At 41.0% G+C, this 27,713-nt stretch overlaps 1 protein-coding gene across 3 annotated transcripts in view; it reads left to right on the forward strand.

Moving 5' to 3' along the window:
* The window catches only part of THSD4 (thrombospondin type 1 domain containing 4), a 300,054-nt gene that overhangs the window by 162,865 nt on the left and 109,476 nt on the right, over positions 1 to 27,713 (forward strand). The window contains exon 1 of one of the 3 annotated variants that reach the window (XM_086757276.1): positions 15,756 to 15,854. The exons of the other annotated variants lie outside the window; for them this stretch is intronic. Within the exon in view, the coding sequence (XP_086613402.1) occupies positions 15,783 to 15,854 (72 nt within the window). The 5' untranslated portion in view covers positions 15,756 to 15,782. Of the gene's footprint in view, positions 1 to 15,755; positions 15,855 to 27,713 lie in introns of those variants that run through there. 3 annotated transcript variants of the gene reach the window in all.

Here is a 27,713-nt window from a genome sequence, read left to right on the forward strand (position 1 = left end):
TCCAATCCCAGATCCCAGTCAGAGGCTGTGGTGGCACATTTGTAGAGTTGTTTGCCTCTGGCTGCAAAGATGCTGAAGAGAGCCACAAAGAAAGATTTAGCTTATATAATCTATCATTTTATAAGGAATATGAAAACCCTCAAGAAGAATACGATGTCATACTGTTTGATTGTCCTGTCTGACATTTTTCTTGCACAAGTGCTTAAGGTACCATACTTCTGCCAACACTCAATTTACTTCTTTCCAGTATGTTTGATAGAGGATATATGGTGAACGTTTGGTAGTTCATACACTCTTACTGTCCACTTTTGATCTTGCTTTATGCAGTCAAATTTTGTCTATTTTTTTTTAAGATCTCATTTTAAAAAAATCAGAACCATCCACTCAATTTCCCAGAAAATGTCTTCCTTCTAGTGGCAATCCTGTGCTGCTTCTTCCAGCATGTGTTTCCAAGAGTGGGTATTTTGTATTAGTTTGTCGTTTTAAATCACTGCAAGCACACAGAATAGTCAGTGTTTGCTGCCTTCTCTTATACTGATTAGAAGAACAACATGCTACACGGTCTAAAGATCCTCGCTTTCCTATCACATGGTGGCCAGACACAGCAGCTGAAGCCCACATTTAGAAAGGAAAACATTTTAATATAGTGAGAGTTGATAGACATGCATCAAAGTGAAGTGTTATTTTTGTAGTGGTCCGCAGGCTTTAGACCTCCCATGCTAATCATAAACTTTCCAGGCCAGTAAAGCTAATTTGTTCTGTTACTGCCGCTGGCCCCCAGCTCCCTTTCCAAAGGGGGATACTGCGCTTGCTGCTGGCTAGAAAATTAGCAAAAGGCCTTCTCCTTCTCCTTTTCTTTAGGCCTGTTATGCGTGTGGTATTTTGGTTTGTTTGTACAGTGTCTACGCGTGTGTCTCAGATGTATTAATGAAGAGAAATTGGATGAGCTACCCTTTCTTTCTTTCCAGTCTTTCTCTATTCACTTACACTGCGCTGGTTATGGTTATGGCAACCATATGTTCAGGCCTCAGCTCTTCCTCTGATGTGTGTCCTTCTTTCTTCCTGGAAGTGTTGACCTGGGAGAATGAAAGGCGCTTGTGTATTTGTCCAGGCTATGCAGCTGTATAACGTGATGCCCAGTGTTAGCAGTCTACAAAGTTACACCGGCCGTTTTACATGTATGGCAAAGGCGCTTTGAGGTGTAGAAGAGGTATTCCAAAGGACAGCGTAAGATGATAAAGGCTGCCAGAATCCAGCCAGCCGGTGCGGAATCTCTGTACGGATGAAGGTCACAGTTTGGCCTCTCTGCTGACAGATCATCAAGTGCCATGATACCTGGATTTGGTAGCTGTATCTGTTTATGTGAAATGGAGCATCCCTGAATATGCTTTCCTTTTGAAGGCTAAAGAACTTAATCATCATGATTTCCGTTTTTTTTCTTCACCTTTGCCGTGGCTGGTGGGTGCAATGAGCACCTGTTTTAATCAACTAAAGAAGAACACTCTGCGTAGTTTGTACGTGTTAAACAGTGTAGTGTTCACCGGGGAAGAGTTGAGATGAGGGTTTACGTAAGTTGGAAGGAGGACCTTGACATCAATTGTTAGAAGGAAGTAGAATTTATCACAGACAGAAGTTTAAGCTTAATTTTTATTTTCTCAAAAATATTTCTGAATTTCTGTTTAAACTCAGACTTGATTGGAATTTTAGTTGTAAACAGAAACAGTTTCTGATCTACAAAGAGGGACTGTGAGATCACTTTCAAGAATTTGGTTTTGCTGTGATTTTTTTTCCCAAATGGAGACAGAATTAGATGCCTTTTAAGTTTTTAACTTAATTTTAATTTTCATAGCCTATTACGTGAAATGATAGGGAAGTAGCGTAAAAATGTTAAGATGGTGTTCGCAAAAGTGTGATACAAGAGACAGAAAAAAATAATACCAGTCTGTTTCAGAAGAGTGGTGTGTTTATTCTGTTCCTGTTGTAGTTGGTTTAATTTCCTTGAATAGGTAGGCTTATTTGCTCAGTTTATTCCTGGGAATTTCTGCATTGCAGTGTCCCTGCAGCCTAAGCACGTGTATGTTCAGATTTAAACACTGTGTGACTGATGTGAGTTGTAACAGCAGTATTAAACCTGAGTACTCTAAAACCTGATTGAATTTATGGCAGCGCTGCAGAATTAGATGCAGAATTGTCATATGTTGCATAACAAGGCTCTTCTAGAGCAAAGCCATTGTAACTTAATTTTGTGTAAAACTAAGTTATTTGGTTTCTTTAAGAAAATTCCATCCATTTTCTGAACTTGAAAGCGATTCAAAAGCAACTTCCAGCTCAGAAATTTGTTGCGAATCTGTCACTTATACACATACTGTACAAATTAGGAGCAAGATGGGTCCAGCATGCAATACATTCCAAAGTCTGGCTCTTACAAAAATGTTCTCTATAGTGTTACTAAAACCAAAGTAAGAAGAAAGCTGCCTTCAAATCACGTTTCTGAACTCTTCTCTGGTCAACTCTGATCACATCTGATAAACTGGTAACAGTCATTAGTGCACAGCAGCTGTCTTTTCTCATGATGCTTTTGGAATTACATTGAGTTTGGCTTCAAATCCTTAGTTGCTTTTTGTTACGTGTATAAATGCAAGAGGATATTCTGCTTTCAGCACTTTTTTTTGGAACCATAGTTTTCTTTGTCCTCCTAGTGTAAGATGCACCGAACTGTAACTGATCAAGCCTTCCTGTTAGTTTTCAGTGTGTAAGAGGATTGTTAAATTCAGTATAATTTATATTTACTCTCTTTTGGATTAAAACTCTATATTCTTCCAGTTAGAACAATGTGGTAGCCTACTCATAACACAAACATGCTTAGAGAAGACGTTTGTTGGGGAAGGAGTGTCTGAATGTTATTTTTGTCAGCCATACATTGGACAGCCCCCACTTCCCCTCTATTATGCCCATTAAAAAAAAAAAAGTCTCTGCTGTGCTTCTGTGGGATGCTTGCTTATAAATTTTAAAGTCTGTGGATTTTTTTTTATTTTTATGCAAAATGACCAGGTGACATGAGCAGACTTTCTTCATTTTAAGGTTTGTTTGATTTCATTTCTAAGCCTTCGCCATCACTTTCTGTTCTCACGTAACTCCAAGTGCTTGTAGTAATATGGCTGTTGTGTGAAGGTAGAAACTTAAGTGCTGGTGCTGCTGTTGGATTCTCCGCGTGGGTCTTTATTTTGGAAGCCCTGCTTGCTGAAGATGTTCTTGTACTTAGGTAAGTCTTACGGGCAGTATAATACTGCGAGAGGAATGTGAAGGAGCATTAGCAGGGCTGAGTGAGGCCCTATATATTTTCCTTTGAAATATCTTTGCTGCGTGCCAAGCCGCATTGGCAGCGAGTAGCATGAGGGCTAGATGTGGGATTATGTGTGTGTACTGTATTTTTCTCCACAATGAAGGGAATACAGCCTGTGACTCCTGCACAAACTTAAAGGCAATGATTGAAAGTCTTAGGGCAGTAAGACAGATTTACTGAAGAATTTAATTGGTAATCTCTTAATACCCTTAAAGTTGATTATGCTCCCCCTAATAATACATATAATAGTGCTCTTGGATAGGGATTTCTAGGAAACTTTACTTCTTCTTAGATATATTGATGATTTTCTAGATACAGACATCAGAATATTTACTTGAATAGCTGAAACTAAGTACAACATCTGACTTTGAATCCTGCACACTTACAATTTTTTTAGGAAGTCAAAAGCTTAGGTTTTTTCCTAGACATACAGGTTAGAAATTGAAATCTAGTCTTTACTAAACACTTTCTTTAGTTTTTCTAGGTTGCAAAAAATCTTCAGAATTGGCAATAAATTATATGACCTAAGAATTAGTTTACATGGGACCTGCTGATTCTACTGTGGCAGTGTCACAAATGAAAATGAGAGAAAAATCAGTAATATACGGCAGTTAGATTAAATGTTCTGCATTTCAAGTTAATATTTAGCTATAAGGACATGGCGCAAGGAGTCGGGCTGTTTACAAATAGTTGTTACAGGAGCAGTAATTTCTATTTCCCTCTAAGGTACTGGCAAAGTATCTGTTCTGTTATCTGATGGTAACAGTCAAGCTGAGAGATCGTGAGAAAACAGGGACTAATAATGGCTGTTACAGAGGAGTCTACCTGAAAATGAGATCAGAGGAAGAAAGACAACTGAGAATATGGAGGTGAAGGACTGGAAAAGCAGTAAAAAAAAGTGCCTGGATAATACTACATTTAGATTAATGTTAGTCTCTTTTATGGAAAAGGAGTGCTTGGAAAGTTAAAGAATGAGGTTTTAAAAGCCTTTTTAAGATAAATGCCTAGTCTTCCATGGTAATACTTCATAATAAATACTTTAGTTCGTACATTAATGCTTGATTTAATCTTGGTCTGTTTTGGCTTTGGATGAGTAGTCGTCAGTGGTCCATGGCAGATTGAATTTGTGTAATGCTATTTACCATCACATTTTAGCATGTCTGCTAAAGTATTCTTTTGATCTATTTGCAGATAACTCATTTAGAAATTTGAAACGATACGTATTTTGTGTGAACTAGGCTTCTGTTCTAGCATATTGTGTAGAATTTTGGACTGTGAGTTTATCTATGGAATGTTTCATAAGAGGGAAGAATGTCGTTCTTTTCCAGTAAAAGGAAAGAAGGGAAAAATCTGTCTGTGGTACTACAAAAATGAAAGAAAAGGTTACCGAGATTGAAAGAGAAGCAACAATCTCCAGTCAATCCCACTTTTTCTGGTTGAATATAGATTAACTAAGACACTATAAACCTGTTACTTTGCAGGCTTGAGGACACAAAAATTTAAAAGCTTGTACACCTAACAGTTTAAAACATGATTTGGGTATTTGTTATTGTGTGTGGGTAAGAACGTGTGCTGAAAACCTTATCATTGCACTTTGTTTGGTGTATTTCCTTGGAAAGGGGTAAAATGACCTTACTTAATTGTCTGCTTGCTTCTAAAATGAATAACGACAAATCTGCAAACTTACAGAGACAAAATAAAACTGCCCGTTTGGAAATGGGTGCCTGATTTTGTTTGCTTATTTGTAGTCTGGGGAATTTATGTATCTGTGTATGCTTTTTCCAGATGACAAGTATTAATAATAAACAGCATCTCCATGCAGCTGGGTAGTGTCATTGCAAGCTCTGAGTTTGATCTTCAAGTGGTTTCCAAATCCATCAGCAGAGTAGCTGTGGTATTAGTCATACTTGCCATCCTTCACCAGCTCATGTCGTTGGGTTGCCATACAGCTTGGAGTAATTCTTTGTAAAATTAATGCACAGACTCCTGGCATGAATGATGGCTCAATGGCTAGACTACTAACCTTTGAATTTAGGAGAATGTTTAAAAAAAAAATTCAGTTCTTTGTTACACCACAGGCTTACTTGTTAATGTGCAGGTGCCCGGGTACTAGAAATTTTCTCTGTTGAAGAGAGCAAAGTAGTAATTGCCTTTTTTTGGAAATGTGGGTTTTTTTTTCTGGAATCTCTCTTGTCTGGTGAGATGACGTTGGAAATATCCATAGTGCTTTAAGGTCATCAGTAACTGGATTGATCAGCAACTGTAGAAGAATCATTATCCTTATGACAGAAGATGGCATTGTCTTTCCTGTTGGAGCAGGATTGTAATGCATACCTGGCTAGTGTGTGTTGGTGATTCTGAGTAAGTGGTCGTTAATCTTGGGTTAAAGTCATCTGGACACATTACTGTCACTAACAATTCGGACCGTATCCATTGGACCAGGATACTTTAGAAGTCTAGATGTTCTGATGAAGTTCACAAATTCTCTGGGGAAGTTCTCTTTTATCTGCTGGAAGTTGTAATAGCTCCGTTGGGATAACCTGGAGATCTGTGTTGTAGGGTAATTGTGTCCTTTTCATACCTTGAGAAATCCCTCTCCAGCTTTCCCAAGTGTAATCATAAAGCTGGCTATAGTGCGACACTATTTTCTGCCAGAGTTTCTTTCCTGCGGGAGGTATCACTAAGTTTGTTCTCTTTCAAGAGCTGTCTTTTCTTACAGAGGTACCCACAGTGAAATGAGCAAGCTAAACTAAACTCCCCAAAACTACAAACAAAAAGTTAAAGATGGGAGAAAAATAGATATATTTTCAATATATGCATTTTTAATTCTTAATTTTGTAACTGTTTTGAATACTTGTGCTAATCCCTCTACAGCCTATCTAAACCAGCAGCGCTGGGTTGTGAAATACACGTGAAAAAGGCAAATCAAATGGAAACTCAGTATGCTCCCAAAGGAACGCAGGGTTATAGTGCTGTTACACTAGGAAAGTAGCTAACTGCTGAGTGCCGTTACTTGTTTCCTTGAACATTAGCTACGTGTGGAGCTGTAGATAAAAACCAAGTGATATATTCATTGAGAAATAGTTCCTTGTGAGAAAGTCTTCCCTGAAACATTGGCTGAAAATTATTTAAGACATGATCCATACAAATATAAATTTACTGTACTGAAAAGACTTGGAAATCTGCGGGAAATCTTCAGGAGGAAATCTTCCTTCCACACAGAAGGAATTTTCTCTGGTTTTGTTCACTTGCTTTTTGTTGGAATTCTGATTGTTTTCCAGGCGTGCGATGCTGTTGGCTGCACAGATGTACTTTTACAACCACAATTCTCAAACAGTCAAGTTTTATGTCTCTCTACGGGCCTTTAAGATTAGAACTGGTGTTATTGCTAGCTTTAACCCATGTAGACAGTCTGAGTGCGGGGATAAAGTAATCGGCACCATTTGTGTCTTTCAGAATATACACAGAGAATGTTCCCTTTGTTCTATGTGGCCTTCTAAGAAGGTGGGTTTTTCCGAGTGTTCATATTAGATTTATTTACACCTTGTTATCAGCAAACAGCATTTCCAGATTTTGCGCCATCATGTAGAGATTTTACACTGTAGACTCTAGTTTCAGCTGTGTAGCTAAGAATTGTACATAATTGCTTAAAAATAAAATGGCATGCTAACTAACTTTTAAAAAAATGTTCTCAGAGTAGCAAACTATTTCATGCAGTCATTTTGGACTTGACTCTCCTCCTTACATAGTAGGAAAGTGTTCCTGAATTTAGGCATGCTGTGTGTCCCGTGAGAAAATTTGACAGTACTGAATTTGTTTGAGTTGTCTCTTTCAGGAAGACAAGTTTCAAGTTAAATTATACTGGATGTGTTCTTGAGTACTCAGAGGCTTATCAGCTTTTTCTATTAGTGTTTATCAGTTTTGTGAGTTGCTGATCTGATAGTCGATGAAATACTTGAGACACAAAATGCATAATTACTGTAAGATCCTCGTCACTGAGTTTGAGCTGCATGTGAATTTTCAGAATTCATTCCCGAGATGTGTAGCTCAAGACAAGTATAATCTACAGCTCTATTATTTATGTTTCCAATTTCCTGTGTTGCAGAAATCAACCATGCACAAGAATTGGCCGTTTTCTCTTTGTAAATGGCAGGTGTGTTTACTGAACGCCTAGAAAAACAGATTAAAGTCCAGGTATCTGCTCTACCTGTGTGCTTCCCAAACTTTTAGGCCCGTGGGACCCCGTGACCTAGGGGTAATGGTTTTAAAATAAAGGAAGGTAGATTTAGATTGGATATTAGGAAAAATTTTTTTTACACTGAGGGTGGTGGAGCACTGGCCCAGGTTGCCCAGAGAGGCGGTGGGTGCCCCATCCCTGGAAACGTTCAGGGCCAGGTTGGCCGGGGCTCTGAGCAACCTGCTCTGGTTGGAGATGTCCCTGCTCCTTGCAGGGGGTTTGGACTGCATGGGCTTTGAAGGGCCCTTCCCACCCAAACCGTTCTGTGATTCTATGTCCAGAGTCCAGACAGCTGGAAGACTCCACAGATGCTGATAGTTCCTTTGGTTCTAATTGACAACATGTGTTTAATGTAATTACTTTCAAAACAAGCACATTTATAAGATAAACTGTCCAAAAATCTATTATGTAAGTAATCAGATTTCCCCAGATTTTTGTTTTCATCAAGGCAGTAAAGATACACAGTTTCTCTTTAATCAAAAAGGCTTCATTTGATTTTTGTATGGTATGCAGCTGCAGAGAAAGAGATGCCTTGTTCTTGCATGGCAGCTATGCTTCTGATTTGTACCTGATTGCACCAGCAGTGTAACTGATCTGTTGGTGCTTTGTGTCCTTGACCTGGCGTGGACCCGCATGATGAAAAACGAGCTTTAGTCTACTAACGTGGTAGATTTTGACTTAGGCTACTGTTAATTCTTCTAATTTGCAATGCGCTAGGGGGCAGGTTGTATGCTATAGTGTGTTTGGATCAGAAGATCTTACTGGAAGGGGTGCTGAATTGGGAAGATGGAATCCAACAGAACATGAAACAGGTTTGGGAAGGAGTAATTGCACCTTTGGCTCAGGAGTTTTGTAACTAGGTGGGAAAAGTTGGGATGTGGTTGCTGCCCAAAGCTTACATTATGATGAGATTAGTTCTCTCTGATCACTTCGGGTATCTGGGCAGTGTAACGAAATTACTTTGGAAATCTTCCTCCTCTTTCTTTCTGTGTTTGGTTTCAGGATGAGTGCATAATACAGTGTATTTTGATCAGTACTGCAATTAAATCGCACATCTTCAGCCAAGTGTATACATTTCCTTTGGCAACGCAACAGCAGTTTTCATTTTTTTTTTTCTGTCAGAAGAACAGAGGAGAAACCTGGAATCTGCACAAACTACAGAAAATGCAATTTGATCATGAATACAAGTCTTGCAAGATTTTTTTTTTTTCCTTTCTTCCTCTTTTGGATCTGAAGTGAGCTCTGGTTCAGCACCCCTGTGACATCGGAGAAGAGAGGTGCCTGTGCTACAGAATTGTCCGTAGCTCTGGTGCTCCAGCTGTATGACTCCTGGTCTGATGTTTACTTTCTTTTGTTAGGAGGAATGCTCATCTAGTCCTGTTCCCTAAATATGGTTAGAAATGTGAATTTTGACATAGGCACAGACTTTCAAGGCCCTGATTATGCTCATCAGCCTTAGTGACCCTGACCAGCCTTACCCTGGTGGGCCTGCCCCTACATCTCTGCGCATGAGACCAGTAGCCCCGTTTAAATTTAGCCCTGGGCCTTCAGTCCTGGTGTGAGCTGCCTTGGAGGCACACCTCTCTCCAGCTCAGCACAGCCATGCATCTGGCCACGGACCCTGCTGATTTGCACCCGCTCCACAGACTGACTTCTTGGCTTGACCTTGGGCTCTTCTTATCACCATAGGTTTGGTAGTCTTGACTCTAGTTTGACCCTGACTGCCCTCCTGGGTCTGCCCTGCTCCATTGTGTGGCGGCACTGGGACGGAGTCCTGGCCAGTGAAGGCACCTGCCTTGCTGCCCTTGTTGGCAAGCTTGACCCCTGGCTCCCCAGCCCTTTAGGGGCATTTTTGAAGGTTAACTGGTACCGGTTTACTGCTTTTGTTAAGTAGTAAGCATGAAAAATGTTGGCCAGCTTTTGCAGAGCTTTCTTTCCATCTTTAGTTGGCAGATGATGATTTCATTTCTTGCAAATATAGGCTTTACGCTAGTGGTTTTTACGCATTTCCTACCTGCACACTGGACTAGTAGGTGCTGTAGTTGATCCACTCTTGGGGAGGAGCCACAGTGATTTCCAGTGTTCTTTCTAGATCTGTTTTTCCCCCATCTAAAAGGATATCATTATGGCTTTGAGATGTCTACCAATGGAGGAGATAACAGGACAGGTAAAATATGTGCATGAAAGCATGTTCTACAAGGGCTTCCTCCTCTGAATGAATTTCAAGAACGTTTCCAAAACTGCAAATTATTATTACAGGCACAATCCTAACTGGTTAGTTTTCTGTTGGAGATGGCTTGTTCCCATCGTTTTAATTGTGACTTCATAGGAGGATTCATAGCATAGGTCATGGCCCAGTATGTCATGCAGTTTGGTGGTTTTTGGCCAAGAGCTCTGTTTATTTGCGTTTGTAATTTAAAAATAAGTATACTTACATGATCCAGGAGCCTCACCTTTTTCCTTATTGTATCTTTAAAATGTTTTCTACATGTAGAGTTAGAAGTATCAGCCTTTATCCCTCATGAAAAAGTGAAAAATTTGAAAATACCATGATTCAATTTTATATTTAGAATGTTTTCTCTAGGAGGAGGCTTGCTTGTCACAGGAAATAGATGTGCATTATTTGTGTAATTTGTAATTCGTTTGGTTTAGTTACAGATTATTTAAAGTTTTTCAGGGGGATTTATTTTTGCTAAAGGACAAATAGGCCTAGTCCTATTTCCTATTTTAGGTAAAGTGTCCAAATATAGCAGTGGTACCAAGTAGTTTATTTCCAGTTTTGTGGTAGGTGGAGAAGGAACGAGTTCAAACCTTTTCATGGGTAAGGCATACTTTTTCCTTCAGTCACTATGTTTATGCGGCTGCTCATTTGCTCCACTTCAACATGAAACCCAGAGCAAAAGGCCTTGTGTGAAACTAGTGTGATGAGAGGGAGTGTTCAAAAATGCCTGTCTGGTTTTTGTGCAAAGAAAGAGATTAAATACGGTCCATCAGAGAGCTCTCTTCCTTTTGGTTTCACCACTTGTGTGTGTATAGGAAGAGATGGGAGACTGCATGGCATGTGTGTTATAAAAATAGGTGAGAAAAAAGTATTAAAATAAAGTGTGAGGAGGACCAGAATACGGTGTGAAAAATCTTAATGCCTCATTAGGAAAACAGAAGACATTGGTTAACAAATGTCACAAAATGAATGGTATTCTGAAAAATTAGAAGTTCAAAGCCTGGTGTCCGTTTGTTCTGTAGTCAAAATGTAGTGTTGGTCAGTGGAAGGAATGCCTCATAGATGTCATCTTATTCTGCTTGCACTGCGCAACTACTGTCTGGGGAGACAAGGAGGTGCTTTGAGAACTTGGGATATATAGCAGAATTCTATCATCAAAATACAGAAAATTGGACTGTGGCCATGAAAAATACTCATTCTAGCCCAGCCCTGGGCAGGTGACAACCAAAGGTCTTTTCCTCTAGCACACCGTAATGCCAGAAAAGAGAAAGGGGTAATAGATCTAGTACTGAAGGAAAGATTCAAGATGATAAATCAATTTGAGGTTAATACGCGGCTCTTTAAAGGTGGACCTTTGCAGTCAGGTCTGGCTTTGTCATCAAAAGTCTGAGCTTTAAGAAGTCAAGGAGTAGGGAGAAGAGGAAGGAAATGCTCAGATTTCCTTTTCAGGATTTGGGTGTGGTTTAAAAGCACCATGCACTGCCCGTACCATGGTGGTAAGATGATGGTAGTGAAGACGAACATGTTACTGCGGTAACCGACAAACTCCAGTGATGTCATGTAAGCTGGGCTGACCTAACGATACACAAATGCCTCTGTGAAACTTGCTTTGTAAGGCCATTTCCACAGGATCCAGTATTTCCACAGGATCCAGTAATACCTCTTTAATGGTGTCCTTTCTAAACTGATCTGACCAGATCTTTATTTCCTCATAATAAGGAAACAAAAAGATGAGAAACAGGAAAAGCTAGATCTTGGAGTGACTTTAGAAGAGAAACAAGTGGAAGAATGAGGATTGTTCAGTTCAGAAAGGAATCAAAGTTAAAAGGTAAGTTGGAAAGTAATTCCAGTTAAGTAATAAAAGCATTGGTAAGGACACAAAGCGACTGTATGGAATAATTTATTAAAACCTCTTTAAAGATCTTTTTTTTTCCACAGCATCCCTTTGTCTTTTCCATTTGTGTACAGTGAGATCAGACAATGGTTAGACATACAGATAGATAAAATAAGGGTAAAGTTTTTTTGCCAGTGTCTGTCAGTAGTTCAGGCTGAAGGACAGCAGTCATGAATTCTGCCCTTAAAATACCTGAATAATAAATTCAAAAGGTAATGAATGCTTCCTGGAAACAATGAAATGAGGTATTACTGGAAATGCCCATCTGACAGCTTTAAAGATGGCAGCCACCTTTACAAATGGCTTTGTCAAGCATAGAAGACTTTCTCTGTTAAACTTTTCTTCCTTTTTAAGTTGTTAGTAGCCTGTAGATCACTGACTGGGAAGATGACCAATTAAATAAAACCAAAACATAGTATTGTTATCATCAGCATCTCATGTAATTGGTACTAAATTCCTTGTACATCTAGCCTTTTTTCTCTTCTGTTAAATTTTTACATGGAACATTGAAATAAAAAAAAAAAAACCACCACCTTTTCTTAAATAATAATAGCATATGCAATGTCTACTTAATTTGCTTTTTCTTTTAGTGCGTTCTTCACAATTTCCTGTGGAATCACAGGAAGGCTGAGAGACCTGGAAGAGAAATTGCTTGCTTTTGATAAGTTTTTAAAAAAATGTCCTTGTTTGAGGTTTAGGTGCCATTACCTCAGGAGGTAGCTAGTAGGCAAACTTATTAAACTGATTGATATTTACAGACCCCTGAGACTGACAGTTAATGTCTTCACAGATGATAGTCAGTACTTTTAAAATGAGAACTATACTATCCAATGATCCATTGTGTATTTTCTGTATTTTAATTTCTGAGAGTGAGAGAGGAACTTTCCTCAAAAGATTCTGATGTGTTTTTCTGTTTTTCCATACTGATTTTCTATTTAAATTATATACCTAGAATAGTTATGGTATTGTCTTGATATGTTTGTATGTTTCTAAGTAAAAGCAAAGATGCTTTTGTGTTGAAATTAGAGATCGTTTGTTTGTTCCATTTTACTAGTGCAAGGTATTTGTATTTCTTTATTTGCTACCGCAGAACTCCTTATCTGAAATAACTCTTCAGTCATAAACCGTTTTTTTTTTCTATTGCACCAATAATTTTTGTAATCTCTAGTGCAGTGATTGTTGAGGTTTGCGGAGAAATTCCGATCTTGGTTGCAGCAGCGCAAGTTTGGCATCGTGCTAAGTTTCAAGTGGCTTTGTGCTTCAAAGAAAGGCTGTGGTTGTGAATATGCACGGTTCCGTCGAGTTCAGTGGGATAAAGCCTGAAAGTGTAGCAGCAGGTATGGACAGACCTCTTGTCTTAGTATGGAGAACAGAATACCGGCTTCTGCATTTCAGGGAATTCTGCCTTTATGTTTTTGTAGAGGAAAAGTTAAATGCATATGGAAGAAGCAGTTATATGACTTACCTAATGGCAATGTAGTATGGTTTTCTGTGCTCAGAAACTCATCCTAATAATATTCAGTTAGACTTTGATAAGATTTTTCACTGTTTTCAGAGGATATACTTCTTTCTGGAATGATCAGCAGAGAGAAGACTAAAATCACAGTTACTCCTAATTTTTTAATTTTGCTTTTCTACTTGCCCTTAAAAAGGGGAGGATTGGCAATTTTGTGCCTATGCTATATATTTAGTCACAAAAATTAGTTCACTTTGTCAAGAGCTGCACAAAAAGGGAAATATTTGTTTTCCGGAAACAGTAGTCAATCTGCATGAAGCAACTTTAGTCACTGGAGGTTTTGTTAGACGCTGGAACATCTGAAACGGTGTATTTGTTCTTAAACTGCCTCAAGCGCCGCGGTTGTGGTTTCAGTATGGTGGTTGGAGCTCTCGTGTCGGAAGAGTTTTGACCTCCGCTTTAGTTGGCAGTTTGCTCGCTACCCTTTTTCCTTTTGTGGTACATCTAGATATTTTTAAAAAATATGGAAGGACAGGTTGGCTTCCTGACAGGGTTTTGATGGAAAATTTCCTTAAGTAGATTTGGCTTTACATTTTTAGTCTGGAGGCTTTGCCATAGGCAGCCAGCGGTGGTGTGTAGGTGAAAGGTGGTCTGCTGATGTGAGAGGCTGCAGAGGAGAGGTTTTTTCTGTAGATGAAGAGACACAGCGTTGTGAGAGTGGCTGGCAGGAGAAGTTAGCACTCTTTATGGGTGGTAGTAGCAGCCCCATGGAAAGGCCTGAGAACAGAGACGTGCAGTGACAATGATGTCTCGTTAATACAGGTCAGGTTTTATTATGCTGGAGAACCAGATACCCAAATTCAAATGCAGCAGAATTTGGACTTTTAGCAGCAGTGAGAACGCTGATTTTCTGTACTGGTTTAGCAGTTTGAGGCTAATGACAATTCTGAAAGCTCTCTAACACGTAAAAGTATTCTGTTATTATTTGTTGGAGTATTTTAAAAAAGGAGTGAAAATACTTGTATCTTTCACCTCTCCTAGCAGAGGAGAAGAATGGTTGCTAAAGCTAGTTTAAAAACGGAGTGAGGAGTCTGCCATACTCAGCTGTGTATACAAAGCTCAACAAGTTACAAAAAGAAATCTAATACATAGTAATGGCGTGCTTCTCAATTTCACCCAAAATGTTCCTTCTTGCCTCCTAAAGTCTTGAGATATTTTAAAGTACCTGTATTGTGAGTTCATGTGGTTTACTGTCTGACATATGAGACCAGGTTGTTCTTGGGTCATATTTTTGAGATTTTCCCTGCAACTGTAAGGGTGAGAAATATGTGTTTACATGAAAGATGAGAATACAGTGTGAGTTCTCGACTTCAGGAGTTGGAACTTCTCACGTTCCCATGATAAAATACTTAAATAGGGAACAGTGAAGTTAAAAAGTTAAGTTAAAGAAGAAGTTTAAAAGTAAAATGAGAAAGGGAAAGAAAGGGAATACAGGACTGGAGTGTCCCGTGTATAAAACTGTTGTTCTCTCCTATTGTTCAAAATGTGATAGATCATTGGGTTCAAAGCAGCTTTTGTATTCTGTGTTTTTAGGTTGCTTAGTTTGCATTAGAAACTGTCTATTGCATAGAGATGAGAACCAGACATACCCAACTAAAGGGAAGCCCTCCAACTCTTATAGCTCTGTTTGCAGTTTTACTGGGGTTTGGGACACTCAGTGGTCTGCTTGTGAGATGTAATAACTCAGCTTTCTATCAGGCTTTCAATACTGCTTTGTTCTTTACTTGAAAATAGGTCTTGCTCATCTTCTGAAAGAAAATATTTTATTTTCAAAGGCTTGGACTTCTTGCTTAGTCAAAGCAGGTTATTTGATGGGTTGAACCGTTAAAAATCAAAATTTCTTTTGTTCAGCTATAATACGAAGAAGGGTGAGCGATGACGTCCATATGCTGCTCCAGGATTATCCTAAATGAGGAGAGGTCCACGTTAGGGTGCGGTTGCGCCCTTCTTGAGCGCAGATGGCCACTTGGGTTCCCCGTGGGCGGCGGACGCTGGCCGAGTCCCCGGCAGGGTCAGGCCATTGGGGCTGCAGGACTGCGCCGATGTAGGGCTGCCTGTAAAATCATCGGCTGCTTCCTGATTAGACCGTGATTTGCGATTTACTTGTTGTAAGCTCCTTTGCTGCGCTTCTAGGACGCACGTGCGGTCTGGCCGGCAGCAAGCCCGCTGAGCGGGCCGCGGCGGCCCGTGTCTCCAGCCGCGCCTGCCCGAGTCAGTAAGGCGCTGCCAAGCCTCCTCGTGCGGTCGGGATCCCGCGCAGCGCCTGCCGCCGGTCGCAGCAGATGCAGAAGTTGGCAGCGGCCGCTTCTGTCCCTCCCCTTCCCCGCCGCTCCCTGCCCGCAGCCCCCCGGCGCCCCGCGGGCCGAGCCCCCTCCCCCAGGCGGGAGAAGGCATTGCGTGAGGAGATCGCCTTACCGGTTGTCTGCGGAGCGGCGGCGGCGAGCAGAGCTCCGCTCCTGCCGGGGCTGCGGGAGGACGCGGGGCCGCGGAGCGGGGCGGCAGCCCGTCTGCTGGCTGCTAGCGCCTGGCGGAGGCTGCGCTCCTGCGGGGCAGCCGCGGCTTTGCGGAACGATGTTTGTCAGCTACCTGACGCTGACGGTGCTCTGCTCCCGGGCGGCCGCGCTGGCGAGACCCGGGCGGGCGGTAAGCCGAGCCTCCTGCCTTCTCGGCAGTCGCCTTCGCGCAGCTGTGCGCTCTTCCTACCGATGCGGGCGGACGGGGGAAGATTGCTATGCTGCCAGACATTTTAGAATTGCGTGAAAAGCTAGTGCTTTGTTTTGGTTTAGTTTGGGGGTTTGTTTTGTTTTGGGGGGTTTTGTTTGTTATGGTTTTCTGGTTTCGATTTTTTTTGTTTTTTTTTTTTTTTTTTTTTTTTTTGCAAAAGCCTATAGACACTAATGGAGAGTAGTTTGAAAGTTTGCTTCTTTTGATTTGATATGCAATATGCTTTCTGAGACAGACAACTGTAATTTGTGAATTTTTCTTCACTGACATACAGAGAAATACGATACTCTGCAGAAGTAGGTGGTAGTGCTCTGTTCAGATTTTCTACAAAAAAAAAACTTGTTAATCATGCATATTTTTACAAAGAATATATTTTGGGGATGTAAGCATGTAAAAGCTCCAGGCTCCATTACTTTAGTAGCATTCTTTTTGTTCAAATACATGTGATTTTTACTATGTTGCAAGGCAGAAAGAATTTAATTTCTAAAAAAAATGTATGTCGTATCATTGAAGAGGGACTTTATGTATTCTTAATAAGAGAAGTGTTCAGTAATGGAATAGAACAGCCCTTGCTACCTTCTAACAAGTTGTTACTAGAGTTACCAAGAGCAGTTTTCCAGATTTTTGTTCTCATCAGAGGAGTTTTTCATCAAGTTCTTACTTCATACTGATGCAGAAAATTTCACTTACTCGTTTGTCATTTAGGAAAGAATTCGTCAAGCGTAGTGCTCTTAGATATGAAATACTCCATCTAATGGAGTTACTAGCAGAAAACACATTTGATCCTCATTCTCCCTCGCTCTAACTGAAATGTGATGTATGTGATGCATTTTAAAGGAATCATTGGGTAGTTCTGTTCCATAATATGCCTGCCTTAAGTAAATCTTCTGAAAACGGTGATTTTGCATTACAGTTTTGTCTTTTGTTAGCCCTGTCGCAAGCTTAGAGCAGCCTAATGAAGTCCAGAGCAATTACTTTCTCTGGTAAAAGTGGAAGTGAACTGGAAACACCACCTTGTCCAGCAGTGTGTGGCTGACACTCTCTCTAGCTCATATGTCTAGACACAACTGTATTTTACTTGCAGGGTGTTTTAAAAAAGAGAAGTTGTAATGGTTTTGGTTCAAGGAAATGTCTTTAGTGAAATCCTGTGCTGGCTTTGATCTAATTAAAGCAGGGAAAAGTTTTCAGCAGGGGCTGGGGGAATTGAACTGGACTGATGAGCAGAGCAGCTGGAGGCTGATCGTTGCCCTCTAGTTGTCACTGGAGTTTGTGGTGTCCTGGGTTGATTGTTACTGAGCACAGAAAATGATCGATGGGCTCACCTTGTCCGGATCGAGGGACCTTCAAATGTGTACTGGCTCATATGGAAAGTATTTCTGTCACCCCCGTGTGCACATGTGGTCTGCGGATCCATATAAAGAACAAACCTAGAGCAGCGGCAGCACTGCCTGCCAATTATCCTCGTTAGCAAGTGAAATAAAAGCAATGCTGTGTTCCTACCTGGAAATGAATTTCTGCAGTAGAAGTGCAATGTGGAATGTTTTAGCACTGTGATCCATGTGCCAAGTACTTTACTGTACTGTGTTTCATAGGTTTTCAGCTAATACAGCAGACAGGTTATGAAAAACGGCCTGTTACTTTATCAATGAACCTTAGGCTGTAGATTTTAGTGAGAAAGTCTCTCCTTTATTATGTTCATATGGCTAATTTTGAAAACTATATAATAAAAATTATACCGTGTCTACTGTTATTAATACAGTAATTCTTTGTCCTGTATTGTAAGAGACCACCCGATAATCTTGTGCGTTTCCCTGCTCCAGCTGCAGAACCTTGGCTACATAAATATTATTTCTCTAGGAAATTACTCAGCTAAGATTTTTCCTGTGGTGGAGAGACAGTGAATAGAAGACAGGGAAAATAAGTGAAGCCATTTTTAAAAGGAACCTGTATTGAAGTTTCGTGCTCCTTTGAACTGTTTTGTTTACTTCTCTGAATATTTTAATTGATTTATAGGTATGTATTTTTTAAAGTTCTGCTCATAAAAGTGTCAGCTTGTGATAGATTATAAAGTCAATGGGAAATCCCTTTTCTTGCCAGCTTGCGCTCTCTGTATTTTAATGCTGCAGAACTTTGACTGTTCAAGAAACAGAAAATTACAAAGCTCCAACTGTTAGGGTTTTACCCCTATAATTCTTAAGGACCCCTAACACTTGTTCTAATGTGTATATAATTATGTTCTGCTTTTCATTTCTTGTTATGTTAAGGAATGACTTGGCATAGAGTCAGTGAAGCTGCATTGCCTCACTTTTCCGTTCAGGAGGGAAATAAGGTTGTATAGCTTTGCTGCTCACACCACATTTGCAGTGGCCAAGACCAAAATTCTTTGTGTGTGCTTCTTAGGAAATGAGCATGCCTCTCTTCATCCGTAGCTGGAAGCGCTAGCTGGTACCTCCTTCCAGGATCAGCCTTGCTAGAGGGTGGGAGTTCAGCTTCCTTCTCTCTGAGGTGCCCAGAGCAGTTGTCCTCATCAACAAACCGTACAGTTTTCTTCTGTGACTGAGAAATGGCTACGGCTAAGTTTGCGTCAGATGGGAAACCTGTGTGACAGGGAATTAGAAAGTAAAGATGAAGCAGGGCAGACGTATGTGATACTATGCAGAATGCTTGAGGCCCGGACTCCTAGTTTCAAAACAATACTTAATCAAGGTTTCCTCTTTCCCATTTCTTCTAATCTGGTGGTTTGGAATCCTCTCTAGCCTGAAAGTCGTTGGTTTGACTAGATACGTTGGGCTTGAGCAACTGGAGAGTCTTCCTGAGGAATAACCTATCCCATCCCCGTCTTCTCAAGTCTTCCTAAGCATATGATTATTCTTCACTCGCTGCCGACCTGGTAGCCTTTTAAATACTATTTTCTCAGTGTACTTGATAGATGCTTATTTTTTGAGAAGAGAATTTCACCTTCCTTGAGATTTTAGTTGTTTCAGCTGAATTCTCGCATTGCAGTAGCTTCTTTAATGTTGTACCCATTGGCCGTGAGCTGGTGCTGTCTGTACTGCTTGAATCAGTCAAGCTGTGCAAATGTGGTAAAGTCACCAGCCTGGCCTTCTCAGCAGCAAAGCAAAATCAAATTGTACATTTCTGAGTTTTGTTTGTATTGTTTGCTATTGGCGTAAAAAAAAAAAAATTAAATCTAGCTGTCAAAATGTGTGAAGAAAGGGAACTAAGTCTCATATGTACCTTAAATGTTGATTTTATCTATATTTTAATGTGGCAAGTAAAGATAATCTGACTAATTGTAAAAATACCTGATACACGACCTAACACAGAGCTTTCAACAGGTTTAAGTAAATAGGAACTGGACTGTAAGATTTAAACCTAATTATTTTCAGTTCTTGAATAGCATTTGTTCAGATAACAGGATGGTTTGCTACAGTTAATATAATGAAGTTGTTTATAGAAGCAACGTTTTGATGTAAATGTATGGATACTAGTTACCTTTAGGAACATCTGGATACTAGATGCTGTTTAGCTTTCTTCATAGAGCAGTTAACATGAAGCATAGATGATACTAAACAATGTCCTCAAAGGTTGTTTTAGTATATTTTTTATGATAAATACTGTGTTTATTTAGTGGCAGATATGAAATGCTTCCCTTTGGAATTCAGGCATAAAGAGGGTGAAAACGTCACGTTTTACCTGCTAAAATGTGTAAGGGAGTCTGAGCAGCTTTGAGTCTGAATCTTTGTATGCTACCGAATCTGCTGGTTCTCACTGGTGGCTCGTGGGCTGAGACTTGGGACAGTGGTTTTACGCTGTCTGAGTTGCAGGACCAGGAATAAACACGCAGATGTGCAGAGGACCCTGTTGTCCTGAGCGCCCACTCGTTTCTACTTTCCTGGTGGCTGTCCCCTCTGCAGTATGCAACTTGTCCACGGGAGCCAGAGCAGCAATGTGAACTTCTCAACATTTCAAATAATCTTTCAGTTCTGAACAGGTTCTGGTCTCACAATCCCGTTTCTCCTATTCCTAATTATTTTCTTTCCTACCTTGTTGAAGACCAGTAATCCTTATTGTAAGCTTGAAGTTGTGATTTTGCTTCTGAAACAGTGCATATGTGCGTATGTGCGTGCATGTATATGTCTAGAATTAATTCTGTGCTCTACTGGCTGTGGAAGAAAAATTTTAATGGAGCATTCTAAAAAACATCTTCAGGGTATCTGTAGCCCTCTGTAGAATTCTTTCTTGCCTGCCCAGTCAGTTTCTGAGGTTAGCTGGGGAGCACAGCTCATCCCAGTGTGGTTTCTTATTTCCATGTGGTACAATATGAACAGAGCTTTCCCTGCTGGTCTCGGAAATAGACTGCTTAAGCAAGAAGGGAAAAAAAAAAACCAACAAACAACTTGAGGTCATGGCCCTTTTGACAGTGTTTCTTGATGGACTTGTCAAGGAAGAGCTCTCTCCTGACTTGTTGGAGTAAAATTTCTGACCCTACTCAGTGGGATCTTCCAGCGTTACATGGTCAGACCTGATGCACATGTGGCACACAGTGTGTACTTGTAAGGAGGCATGGGGAGACCTAACCAGCGGGTCACGCAAGAGTAGGCTGCTGAGATTTCAGTACATTTGTGTGGAAGGACGGTGTGGAGAACGAACGTGGCAATGCTTGCACTGCATGGCTGTTAATGATCCTCCTTTGTTGCATTCAGCTTTACGTTACCAGCCGTATTGGCATGGCCTTAGTTGCTGCTGTATCTGTGGATTTTGTTATCTTCAATTTTCTCCTCCTTGTGATAGTCCTGTGAGGTAGGGAAGTGCTGTTACACAGCTGTTAATTACAAATTCCTGGGCCAGAGAGGTAAAATAACATTCAGAAGCTCACAACAGTTGTCAGGAAGAAAAACTTAGATATGCTTGACAGATCTGCCTTTCCAGCATCTTAACCTAGCACTGTCTCCAAGAAACTCTGTAGGGCCAGGAAGTGACGTGGTTAACCCACGCCTGCTCGGTCGCCAAACTACAGTTACTGATACAACTTCTTCAATTGTAGGCAGGGAGCGCGTGGTGTGACCCAAGAAAAGAAGCATTTCCATCTCTGACTCTCGTGGGGCCAGCATATAGAATCACAGAATCGTTTGGGTTGGCAGGGACCTTCAAAGCCCATCCAGTCCAACCCCCCTGCCAGGAGCAGGGACATCTCCAACCAGACCAGGTTGCTCAGAGTCCCATCCAACCTGGCCTTGAACGTTTCCAGGGATGGGGCATCTGCCGCCTCTCTGGGCAACCTGGGCCAGTGCTCCACCACCCTCAGTGTAAGAAAAATACCTTCCTTATGTCCAGTCTGAAAGAACAAGAAGCTGAGAACTGTGTAAGAAACTGAGACCTATATAAGAAAGCATATTTTCTCCCACTGACATACTGACAAAAATAATTTCTTGTCTCTGTACCTGAGAATTCCCATCTGCAAGCCAAGGTTAACAGGGCTTCCATTGATTCTTCTGAGAAATTGATATGTCACCTTGACTACGTGTGCCCATCACCCGTAACCCTTCTGTTCAGGAAGCATGAGAATGTTTGAGAGCCTTTGTGGACTGGTGACTGAGGAGGGATTGAACCATTTATTTATTTAGCATACATAAAAGAAAGTTATTTGGATTTACGTTAAAATTACCCTATTTGGAGTCAGAAATAACAGATGGTAATTTACATATGGCAGTAATTGCTGACGTCACCAACAGAACATCGGAAAGTGAGACATATCATAGTGGAAAAAATGATCCTGTCAAGTAAATATCCACAGACGCGGCCAAATTATGAGAATGTGCTCGGTATTGCTGTTGCTGTAGGCGCTACAGACCATGGTGATTTGACCTCTGCCGTTCTTGCCCCGCTCGTCCTAGCTTCCCTGTCTGACCTGCGGTATGAGTAACACAACCCTGTTTTGCTTTAGAAACTTTGGTGCCAGCCTAGCCTCGCGGGATGTTCAGTTCAAAGTTGATTATGTTCTAGCAAAATGACTCAAAATGTGTTCTTTCGCCCTGTGTGACTAGGTGGAGTATATGTTCTTCCCATTTTTTTCTCAGGATTTCTGCAGGGCTTGTCGTTCTTCCTGTGCGGCGTGCGCTGGCAGGAGTCTGTAACCATACCTCCTTAACGGCCCTCGGATCGCAGGCCCGGATCCAAGGCCGTTCCTCTCTGGGCTCCGGTTCGGGCTGTGCTGAGCTGCTTGTTCCGCGCTGTAACCATCCAAAAGGCAGATTGAGGGCTACAGTAATTCCCACAGTCCTTACAGCATCATGCTCAGTCCTACCGTCGTTAAGCTAAATTCATTAAGTCATTACCAAATAAATGGTCGTGTGTGATGGATGAGCTAATTTGTTTCTTAGACGTGGTTCACAGATCGTTTTCTGGAAAGCTGTCCTAGAAACTTGTTGGATTACTTTTTAGACAGACATGTTTTAAAGAATTTGCATGAATTTTATGCCTGGAAATACTATTTTAGCTAAAACAGTTCACAGAACACTTCCTTTATCATATTTAATTATTACTATCAGTTCTCTTGATTTACCTGCTTTGTTTTTTCTTCTTTTTTAAGAATCTTCACTTTTTGAAGTAATAATTCACTTAAAATTGAATCTAATGAATATATCACCGTAATGTAAATGCTTTTTCTTCTGGCACAGTTAGTTTCTCTTGAATTTCTTAGAATTTTCGTATTTGTTCCAAATGTGCTGAGTGCACAAATGGAGCAATGATGGGCAGTTTATATTAGGATGTATTGAAAGATATCCACAAAAGACAGAAAAAGGGGAGAATAAAATCTAGTAAGTAAAATAAGTCCCTGTGATTGTTTCTAAATCATCACAGTCATTACATAAATCAATCTTTCTTCTAAAGAAGACTTCTTCGGTTTTCCTATCTCTTTGTGGCAATGTTATAAAGCTCTGCCTTTTTTTTAAGTGCTCTGATGTATAATAGGGCACAGGAATGTGTTCCAAGCCTCATAAAACGTTTAATTAAAAGAATGGAAGTTCTTGTAAACTCCTGGTGGTTGCCTTCAAGTAATATCACTGCTTGCGACACGTGTTGTCCCCTCCCCCCAGCCCACATCTGAGATTATCTTTCATTTTTTGTACGGTGCTGCTGCGTTCTGCAGGCGGCTGATGTACGCGTTTTAAGGCAGCGAGCTGATTAATGGAATTAGCCAGCCTCTTGCCCCCAGGGCCGTGCTGGAAAGGAGACCTGGCGCACAAAAGGGGCTGTGCGGAGTCACTAAACGTGCCCTGCTGTTAAAGCCAAGGCAAGCTTTCCTGAGATATGCTGCTGTGGGTGGGTTACTACTGCGGCTGGGAGCCCACGGGTCAGGAACTGGAGGGAATTACGCGGTGATCGGGAATGTCAGACGAATTTTCACTGCGTGGTTGAAAGGCAGTGGGTCGAAGTGGGCTGGTATGTGTGACACGTGTCCCTTGCCTTGCTCGATCTGTAGCTTTCTTGGTTGTTCCTTCCGTATCGCTTCCTGTGCGCCGCTGCCAAAAGGGCAGCGGCGGGGATCAAACATCATCCGCCAGTGTGTTTAAGGACCCAAAGGCACCAGCACAGCAATTATATCACTGACAGCAGCTACATTGCTTCTCTTTAAAGACCCCGTCTAAATGAGACACATGAAAGTGGAGCATGAGAGAGTATTAAATTAAAGGTTTGCCGGGGTATGCGATTGCCTGAAGCTGTCGATCTGTTTCTTCGTGGGTTAAGGCATTATTTTCCCAGTGTGTGGGTTGTGAGGAAGGTTTTGTCAAGAGACAGAAGTTTTTGACAAATTTCCACTCCCACCCATTTGGCAGACACAGGAGAGTGAGGTGAATTAGGAGTCAGTAAATTAATCCTTCCAACCATAACTGCTTTTTGACTGCAGCATGTTTGCTTCCATTTTTCATGAGATTTCTTCCCAAGATGTTGTAGTGGTGGGAATAAATCCTTTAACATATTTGACCTAAAGGAAAAATCCTTTTGTTGTTAAAATATATTGCTAAGAAACTACTACTTTCGTTGAAAATGTAAAAGGTTTTTAGAACTGTGTTTTTAAAAGATACCTACTAATATGTAAGTCATCACAGGTAAAGGATAGCAGCTCTAGAAAGCTTGGTATTTTTATATAAGATTGCCTCTTTGCTCCTTGGAAGTTCCAATTGTAAAAGCAACGGTACAAACATGTGGAAATGCTGCGTTTTAACCCCAAACAGTTAATAGATTTACCATAAGAAACGACCCCTCTAAGGAAACAGCTCTTCTTTCTCGTAATGTAATTATTTCAGTGTACTCCTGAAGTGAGTTTTAAGTGACTGGTGCAGAGGCAACAAAAGCACGTTGGATAACGTTCGGTGTGTGGAGGGTACATTAACATCTGCGCAGGAATGGAGCGTTTGAAACACGTGCTGGACTCTTGCTTGTAAGTACTTGAGAAGTGAGATTTATTTAGTGCTCAAATGAGCAGGTGAGAGCAAAGTATTCTAGCCAGGAGCACCGAGGGTTTTGATGTTAGCTGTGAGCCAATAGCCTCTGGAAAAGCACAAGGGCGCAATACCTATATAAATTGCTTTTCTTATTTCCTCGTTAAGTGGAAAATTCTTTGCTGAATTATGTTGTTTGAGCCAATCTATTGAACTGAAGACAACTTTGGTTTTGTTACGTATTTGCTTATATGCCAGGCATAGATTTTCTCGGGAGCGTGGAGGAACTGGAAGCGACAGGGGCATTGCGGCCCCATGCCGTTAAGGATAGCACACGCAGACCTTGCTTGTGGCACAGGGTGATTACGTCATTTGCTCTGGCTGCGTCTCATCCTGTTGAAATTTCCGAGTATTCAGGTGATTGTCTGGCGTGTCGAGGTTAACTGCTCAGTGTTGTCCTCAGGCTGCCTCATAGAGCGTACGCCAAGCGCTCGTAGCATGTTATGTTCATTGAGAGACACGGTTGTTGGTGGTCTGGTGGCGCCTGGAAGAACAATGCATTACCAAAGAAACCAGCAATTAAGAATGATCAACATTTATCATGGTCAGGAAATTAAGAAGGCCAAAGCAAAGCAAAGTGATAAGCAACTCTGCTATCAGACCATGTGATAGCGGAAGCCAGGAAATACCTGATGCATCCAGCTGCCGTACTGTGGCTACCAGGGGTTATCCCCGGTGAGAGACTGGTCAGCAGAGACTGGGTTGTGTCCTGCCTTTTCTTTCTGAATGACCACCGCTTCTGATGGTCAGACGAGAGCCAGACAACTAGGAGTGACAACTAATACCATCATGCTTTGTTTGTAATGGCAGAAAACAGTTTCTAACCACATAAAAATGGTTAATAACAAAGTAAAACCATGCTTAGGGTTCAAATAAAGGTAAACAATTGTAATGACTTATTCAGAAAAAATTAGAAAGATCAGTAGTCTTATTTTTAGGTGTACTAACTTCTCTTCATGTACCTGTGTCAATACCAATAGGCTTTAATGGAACATTCGTCTCAGTGAGAATCAGGCCAGGAATCTATTCGTTGTTTCTTTGTTCTTACTCCTAACAAACTGCCTAAAATCACGCTATTTTAAAGATGATACTCAATGTTATTTGTTAAGCCTGGGTATTTTCTGTCCATTGTTTTAGCTTTAGCAGTGGATACATCGAGTCATTAGGCTAGTTTTGGTTTAGTCATTCTCACTGCAGTAGGCTCTGCTTGTGATAAAAGAACCATCTAATTCCTGTATGATTTTCCCAAAGGCAATTTTAGAAAAGAATAATCAGTAAATATCTGTTTACAAGACAAGATACAGTGTATTGACAGAGCAGGAGTCATTTGGAAAAATTGAATACGTTTTTCCATTTTGTCTGAAGTCAGTATCGTGGTGCACAGAAGCCCATAGTCCTTGCGGAGAGTGGCGGTTGGTGTAGCTCCAGCTGTACACGCAACCGGTCATTTTAAGAACTGATTGAGAGCAGATGAGACCAAAAGTTAACATCTGCAGCTGCTTCCAGCTGCTAAATAAGCATTAAAGAGCTGGTGAGGCTGTATTTCAGTGAAGGGAAAACACTTCGGAACTCACAAGAACGAATGTCGATGCTGTAGCACTATAGCTCTGTTCTCGCCCAGGTTTCGGGACTGGATTCTTCTCTCTGTTGAAGAGAAGCTGGGAATACCGAGCGAGCAAGCTAGAATTTGTGGAACTTTCACATCTCCCTCTAAAGGAGATGAAGTTGGTTCTTGGATGTAAACTGATGTTGCTAGAAAATGCTAATACTTCTGCTTCAAGTCAGAAGGAAATTTCTACTTTATCATAAACAGTTTGGCAAAATTTCAGAAAGTAAGAAGTGACTGCTGTTGCTTAAAACACAGTTTGCTTTGAGAGGATTTGGCCATGGATCTGTAGGAAAGGAAGGAAATGACCCGTAAAACAATCAGCCTTGTGGAAACGATCGGAGACTTCGTTAGGGAGACATTGCAGGGAAGCAAATTGGAGGATCAGTGCTGGGAATGTCAAGGTGGAGTCTTGGCTCTAATGAAGATGATGAAAGCCAAATTGTCACTGATTTAAAACTGTCATAAGTGGGATTTTGTCCTGTGCATCTCGGGATTTAGGAAAGAGATATGCTGCCTTGACTAGATGCAAGTTTTCCTATGTGCGTTGGGCAAATATCTGTACAATGACTGGTAGGATCTAGAAATAAGTGTGATATCCTGCAGCGTAAGGAAGGGAAAAAGCTCCTGGTGTGGGGCATATCTGAAAATAGTAAGAGCTGACTAACTGTGGCAAACCATTTTAGGTTTTAGAATGGCAGTGCTAGAACTTCAGGAGGAATGCTCTCCCTTTTTAATTCATTGAGGTGCTGTGGCATAACAAGGTTCTGATTTTTTTTTTTTTTAATGTAATTTTAAAACACTGTGGAGAGGTGGAGACTGGTGAATGCCCTGCGTGTAGTTCAAGGAGCATCCAGGCCTTGCCCGGATAACGACCTCTGCCCATGGGCGGGAGAGTCAAACTGTTTCGCTCTGAGGTTTAACAAAAGCAGTCTCACGGAGGGTTAGGTTGTAAGCTGCATGGATATTTAATTAGTAATTCTGCATAGAGGGAAAAGTGATGTTTTAGCCATATTGTTCCTCTTTTTTGCAGACAGTAAATTTTCTTGTATGCTAGAGCTGCTGTGTGTGCCGCTGCTGGTGGTTAGTGTGAGTTTTTCTGTCGTCTTATCTCCAAACTGTATGTGATGTAACGGGCTTGTAACAGGTGAGTTCTCAGGCCGAATCAAAGACCCAACCCAGTGTTTTCCACTTTGACGTTTAACAAAAATTTTAAAATGTGATTACGTCCTAGCACTTTGTGGTATTACAGCAATTATCGCAGGATTATCCCAGTTTCGCTTTTTTGAATTTTTTTTTGAAATTTTTTTTTGTTTTTACCTTTTTAATTTTTTATTTTAGAGTGTTTACATTTGAGGAAAAGATCGTGTCAGTGTTGTGATCATTCTCCTTGTAGTCATCCTGTTTGGTAAGCCTGACAGTTACAGCAACTAGTCAAGATTATAATTTCGAACAACATCAACATCAGCTGTGATTAAAAACGAAGCAAGATAGCACTGAAATTTTGGTACGCCTGTGTCAGAGACACACCCTGTTCAGCAGAGTACTTGAGTTCACAGCTTCAAGCGCGAGAAGCTCCCTGGACATAGTGTGCAGGAGTTTCCTGCTCGGATAGGGCCGTAGCGAGCGCTACTTTTTGTAGAGGATAGAAATTGCCGCACAAAG

Source organism: Chlamydotis macqueenii, chromosome 12, assembly GCF_036417535.1.
Source record: "Chlamydotis macqueenii isolate bChlMac1 chromosome 12, bChlMac1.mat, whole genome shotgun sequence".
Classification (NCBI taxonomy): Eukaryota; Metazoa; Chordata; class Aves; order Otidiformes; family Otididae; genus Chlamydotis; species Chlamydotis macqueenii.